This window comes from Sminthopsis crassicaudata, chromosome 3 (assembly GCF_048593235.1).
Source record: "Sminthopsis crassicaudata isolate SCR6 chromosome 3, ASM4859323v1, whole genome shotgun sequence".
NCBI classification, from domain to species: domain Eukaryota; kingdom Metazoa; phylum Chordata; class Mammalia; order Dasyuromorphia; family Dasyuridae; genus Sminthopsis; species Sminthopsis crassicaudata.
In genome coordinates this window covers 334,170,876-334,177,787 of record NC_133619.1, presented here as the reverse complement: position 1 = coordinate 334,177,787, position 6,912 = coordinate 334,170,876, and the positions used below count along the sequence as shown (strand labels likewise).

The window sequence follows — 6,912 nt, the reverse complement described above, 5'->3', positions numbered from 1 at the left end:
AGCACATAATTCCTACTGTAAATAACTGTCTGGTATTCTCTAACTTTGCTATCACCATATCACCCATGATATGGATGAGAAGCTGAGCCTTGAGGATTTGTTGTTACTATTATTGTTATTATATTATTTTATTTTTGATAGCTCCACTTTACTTGACATATAATAGGTATTCAATAAGTCTTTGTGTTGACTTATTGAAATTCTAATCATTTATAATAATGATAATATTAATATTCCAATCTCTGATGCTTCATTGCACTACAAAGATAGACATTTGTATATGTGTATTTATTAACTTTATGCTATATATATTTTATATGTATTCCTTTTTATAGAATTATAAAATCTAAATAACTTCTCTTGGCCATGATTTCTCATTTTAAAGGAGTATTATGATATCTAAAACTCCTAACTTCTTGAAGCTGAGTTATTGATGCAATTGGTCCTTTGAACTCTGAGTAGGAAAGGTGTGAACTCAATACAAGTAGTTCGAGTACAATTTTGTGCTCAGTGGCTAAACACTAATCATAAATTGCCTTTTGCAAGTTTGACGTCAGTTAACTACCAGACTTTGGACTTATACAGTCATGTAAAAGAAAAGGAAGATTGAGAGAAGTATCATTTCCTCTTAGAACTGCTAGGGGAAAGCATCCAAAATGAAAGTCTTCTTTTTACTTTCCTGCCTGCTCCTTTTCATGGCTTCTGGTAAGAAACTTCATTTTTCTTTAAGGGCTTTTAGCCATTATGGGAAATGGTTTAAATAGCTTTGGTTGACATTGGTGTGTCCAGAATAACTGAGAGCAGCTTAACATGGCAGATAGGAATTGAAATCTAAGGAAGAACTGCAATATTTGTCATCCTGGACCCTAACAGAATATTTCAATCTGTGACAAAGAGGTTATTCAAGGTGGTGGCAGAACTCGCTTATTTTTTAATCTAGAATTATGGAATTTAGCAAACTAGGAACTGTCATAGAAACTGTCCAAAGCAAACAGTTGAAAAGCCCCTTCCATGCTTCCAGATAATTAACCAATATCTATGTATTATATCCTAGGGAAATTCCTTGAATGATAATAACAACAGAACTCTTGTTTATGTAGTATTTTAAGATTATAGAGTAGTTTTCTTACAAGACTTCTGTGAAGAATATTGTGTAAAGATTTTTTTTCTTTTACCTGTAAGCAAATTGAAACTCAGGTTGTGACTTGCCATATGTTGGCCAAATAATAATGATAATGATAATAGTTAATATATAGCCCATTAAGATCTTTAAAGTATTTTTTATATGTTACCTCATTTGATTCTCACAACCAGTCCCCCCAATTTATCTTTATGACTTTGGGCAAACTATTTTTTACGACTCTCAATCTAACTTTTCTCATTTGTAGAATAAAAGAGTGGGATCTCTAGGGTCTTTAAGTTCTATATTCTATGATCCTTTTTTTTTTTTTTTGGACCTCTAGGTCATAAGGAAGTGCTATTATTATCCATGTCTTGCATGGATATTATTATCCCTCAATTTACAGATGATGAAACTGAGGCTTACCAAAATTGAATAACTCTTTTCATGATCATATAACTAATAGGTATCTGAGGCAGGATTTAAATTTAGATTTTCCTGATTTCAAGTCCAGCTCTCTGTCTGCCATGCCCACAGTTACTAAGTGTCAGAGATTATTTTCCTGACTTCAGCTCTAGTAAACTTTCTGCCTCAATAATAATCAGAGTGAACCCTCATTATAATAGGTAAAAACTCTCCTCCCTAAATTACATGTGGAGTCTACACGATACATTAGGTATAATCAATCTCACTTTTCATAGGCCTAAAGGAACAACATTAGGTTAATCAGAGTTCTCAGAGATAGCTCATTCCCTAAGAACAATGTAAAAAAGGAGAGGAATTACTGATTGTTATAACAGTTAAAAATTTTCAGGTTTATGGGGAAGTTTGATAATACATTAATGATAAAGCAGAAATACAATGACAGTGAGTAAGGTTATCTTAATGTGGAAATATGTATAGAAGAATTGCACATGTGTAGTATATATTGGATTACTTGCTGACTAGGGGAGGCAAGTGGAGGGAATGAGGCAGAAAAACTTAGAACACAAGTTTTTCTTTTAAGATTTTTGCATCAATATTCATTAAGGAAATTTTCTTTCTCTGTTTTCATCCTACCTGATTTAGGTATTAGTACCTAATGTGTCATAAAAGGAATGAACACAAGGTTTTTCAAGGGCAAATGTTGAAAACTATCTTTGCATGTATTTTGAAAAAAAAAACTATTTAAAAACAGTATTCTTATCTTCTTGTTGAATGAGGCAGGCATAATTGTAAGGTAAATTAGTCATGCTATTGTTTTATTTAGCTAACCTGAATAGAAAGCCTGGGTGTAGATGGAGTCATGAAAAGTTTGAAATAAGGGGACTTGGGTTTGACTATCAGCTCTGCTTTTCAGTCTTAAGTCTTATAATTGATTCAGGGAAATATAGAAATTTTTTCAAGGAAACAAGAAATTTAACAAGTTGTGAAAAGAACTAGTACCTGTTTTAGAGAAGCTAGAGAGTAGAGTAGAATGTATGATTGCAAGGAATGGACATAGAAAAAAGTCTTTTGAACTGAAAGATGAATGGAATGTTTAACAGTTTGGAGGCGCCGGTGGGCTGAGAGAGCCTAGATGGTTGAAACTGGTTGAACATGACATCAGAGATTATAGTTACTTTTGAACTCAAGATTAAGGTGTGAACAATCCACAAAGTACATCTTTGTGACCTAGAGGTCCAGAAAAAAAAAAAAAAAAAAAAAAAGGATAATAGAATATAGAGCCCAAAGACCCTAGAGATCCCATCCTTTTTATTCTACAAATTAGAAATCTTATACTAAGAAAGGTGGGAAAAAGATTGCTCAAGATAACAAAGATAAATTGGGCCAGACTCTAGAAGCAAAGCCAGAGCTAGGAAATGAACCCCCCCATACTTGTCATAGGCTGCCTAAGGTATTTAAACTGCGCCATGTCTGCCAAACCACCCAATAGCCTTCCAGCCAGTATTCTGGACTATGTGTTTGTAATTTATATCTTGAAATTCGTTTTGTATTCTAAGGCCTACCTCTGTGGTAGGAGTGGGGAATCTTTTTTCTGCCAGCAACCATTTGAATATTTATAATATCATATGACATGGGATTCACTGGCACAGGAGCGCCCAGCACGGTGTATCCTTAGGAGACAAAGTACTGTGTTCTATGAGCAAAGTAGAATTGAATCATCTCAGAAGGAACACTAGATGCACAAAGGTAGCGTCCCCCAGAGGTTCCAACCTGGGCAGAGCATTCAGAACTCCCATCATTCTACGGGCACCCTGCACCTCGTCAGGGAAGGAGTCAAGCCCCTGCCTCTCAGCACTTCAGAAAAATATGTTTATCTCAGGAATTCATGAGGAGCAGAGATCTTTTGTATAAGTTCAGTTAATGTGGAGTGTAATAACGTGTACTAATCTTCAGGTGTCTATCTTTTGCATTCAAATTTGCCATTTCTGTCCTACTAGGAGCTGAACAGAACAAAGCCGCCCAGCCTCCATCTCAACAAGCCACTTATCAGTCTACTGGCACCCCTGTACCCCCTCAGGCTAGGGATCAATCCACTCCCAACCCCTCAACACCCACCAACGGCTCCACTCCCAACCCCTCGACACCCAAGAACGCCTCCACTCCCAACCCCTCGACACCCACCAATGGCTCCACTCCCACCCCCTCGACACCCACCAACGGCTCCACTCCCACCCCCTCGACACCCACCAACGGCTCCACTCCCAACCCCTCGACACCCACCAACGGCTCCACTCCCACCCCCTCGACACCCACCAACGGCTCCACTCCCACCCCCTCGACACCCACGAACGCCTCCACTCCCACCCCCTCGACACCCACCAACGGCTCCACTCCCACCCCCTCGACACCCACGAACGCCTCCACTCCCACCCCCTCGACACCCACGAACGCCTCCACTCCCACCCCCTCGACACCCACCAACGGCTCCACTCCCACCCCCTCGACACCCACCAACGGCTCCACTCCCACCCCCTCGACACCCACCAACGGCTCCACTCCCACCCCCTCGACACCCACCAACGGCTCCACTCCCAACCCCTCGACACCCACCAACGGCTCCACTCCCACCCCCTCGACACCCACCAACGGCTCCACTCCCACCCCCTCGACACCCACCAACGGCTCCACTCCCACCCCCTCGACACCCACCAACGGCTCCACTCCCACCCCCTCGACACCCACCAACGGCTCCACTCCCACCCCCTCGACACCCACCAACGGCTCCACTCCCACCCCCTCGACACCCACCAACGGCTCCACTCCCACCCCCTCGACACCCACCAACGGCTCCACTCCCACCCCCTCGACACCCACCAACGGCTCCACTCCCACCCCCTCGACACCCACGAACGCCTCCACTCCCACCCCCTCGACACCCACGAACGCCTCCACTCCCAACCCCTCGACACCCACGAACGCCTCCACTCCCACCCCCTCGACACCCACGAACGCCTCCACTCCCAACCCCTCGACACCCACGAACGCCTCCACTCCCACCCCCTCGACACCCACGAACGCCTCCACTCCCACCCCCTCGACACCCACGAACGCCTCCACTCCCAATCCCTCGACACCCACCAACGGCTCCACTCCCACCCCCTCGACACCCATCAACGGCTCCACTCCCACCCCCTCGACACCCACCAACGGCTCCACTCCCACCCCCTCGACACCCACCAACGGCTCCACTCCCACCCCCTCGACACCCACCAACGGCTCCACTCCCACCCCCTCGACACCCACCAACGGCTCCACTCCCACCCCCTCGACACCCACCAACGGCTCCACTCCCACCCCCTCGACACCCACCAACGCCTCCACTCCCAACCCCTCGACACCCACCAACGGCTCCACTCCCAACCCCTCGACACCCACCAACGGCTCCACTCCCAACCCCTCGACACCCACAAATGCCTCCACTCCCACCCCCTCGACACCCACAAATGCCTCCACTCCCAACCCCTCGACACCCACCAACGGCTCCACTCCCAACCCCTCGACACCCACCAACGGCTCCACTCCCAACCCCTCGACACCCACAAATGCCTCCACTCCCACCCCCTCGACACCCACAAATGCCTCCACTCCCAACCCCTCGACACCCACCAACGGCTCCACTCCCAACCCCTCGACACCCACCAACGGCTCCACTCCCAACCCCTCGACACCCACCAACGGCTCCACTCCCACCCCCTCGACATCCACCAATGTCTCCGCGGTGCCCCCTCAGGGCGGGAGTCAGCCTACGACAAACCAGTCTACATCTACTGTATCACCGACTTCTGGTAATAATGCCCACAACATTCAAGGAAATTATCCTCTTCCTCCTTGTAAACATCCAGGAAAGCTTTTGAGCAGGCACCCAAACCATTGCTGAGGTTGTAGGGAGCTTTCCAAACAACAACATTTGCTCAGCTCTAGAGCTTTCTCTAAAAGATTCAAATAGCAGAAACTAATAGTAAATGGAAAACTCAAAGAGGATACTTCCATGTGTCTGACCACCGAATTCCTCACTATGGCTTTCTTGCTCCCTCTCTTCCTCTGGGGGTCTCCTCTGCCTAAGTTTCTTTTAACTGCCAGCCCACTTTTATGAGCTCCAGGAGCAGAAAGGCCTATTTGCATTCATAGGGAATGAACATTTATGGGCATATATTTTGAAGAGGGAGAGGAAAAAAGCCATTAAGTGCATATTTACAAAACGCCAGGCTCAGTTCTTAGTTTTACTAATATTACCTCATGGGATCCTCTCAGTAACTCTGTGAGGCAAGTGCTAGGATCCCTATATTGCAGATGAGGAAAATGAGGGCAGTCAGATTTTGTGACTAGCCCAGGGTCAGATAGCTAACAATAAGCATCTGAGGCTGGATTTGAGATTAACCCTAAGAGGGTATAATGAGGAGAAAGGAGGGCATTTCTGTCCTTGCCTTGCCCCCACTCCCATCCCGAAGCTTTCTCTTTGAGCATGGGGCCTTTAGTTTTGGAGAAGGCCTGAACGGCCCCAGCAGGCTCTTCAAGTCCAAGACTCACCAAAGCTAGGGCCTGGACTACCACTTTCACCTTGTGCTGACAGGTCACAGGCCACACTGAGATTTGGGTTTTGGGGGAAAACTAATCTTCAGTGGTACCAGGGACAGAACCATTGTCTCTGGCACACTTTGGAGACAGCACCATCTCAAATGCCTTTCTCAATCTAGTTGTTTTTCAGTCATTTTTTTTCCCAGTCTTGCTTGAGTCTTTGTGATCCCATTTGGGGTTTTCTTGGTAAATATCTGCAGTGGTTTGCCATTTCCTTCTCCAGCTCATTTTACAGATGATCTAACAGACAAGCAGGGTTAAGTGTGCTAGTAAGTATCTGAGGTCACATTTGAATCCAGTCTTCCTGACTCCAAATCACTCTCTCCACTGTGCCTCTTTAAGGCCCTGAAGTGCAGCAACCAGGATGCTAATTCTGGCTCATTAACTGATTTGCTGTGTGATCTGGGCACATCCTCTACCGCCTCTGAACCATCCTCCTGAAGGTTTAGTGGGGCTTGTCCTGAGAGCTGGGGCAGAAGAGAGAGATGCCTAGAAACCAGGACTTAGAGTACTTTTAGGAGTCATCTAGTGCAATCAATTTATTTTCCAGAAGCCAGTCAAGGCCCAAAGAAGTCAAGCAGATTTTCAAATGATACACAATGTCACTTCATGACAGTAAAGCCTAGAGCTCAGGTCCCCTCCATTTTATTCTGGTGTAATGATTTAGGATCACCTTGGAGGAGTCCCACCTACCTTGTCTCCAATAGGATTAGAGCTAGAAAGAATTTAGA

The 6,912-nt window shown here is 45.4% G+C and overlaps 1 protein-coding gene across 1 annotated transcript in view; it reads left to right on the top strand.

The window, feature by feature from the left end:
* The first annotated feature begins 634 nt into the window (after positions 1 to 634).
* Positions 635 to 6,912, top strand: part of MUC13 (mucin 13, cell surface associated) — a 28,597-nt gene continuing 22,319 nt past the window's right edge. Inside the window, exons 1-2 of the mRNA XM_074302101.1 lie at positions 635 to 705; positions 3,544 to 5,391. Of these exons, the coding sequence (XP_074158202.1) occupies positions 657 to 705; positions 3,544 to 5,391 (1,897 nt within the window). The 5' untranslated portion in view covers positions 635 to 656. The remainder of the gene's footprint in view (positions 706 to 3,543; positions 5,392 to 6,912) is intronic.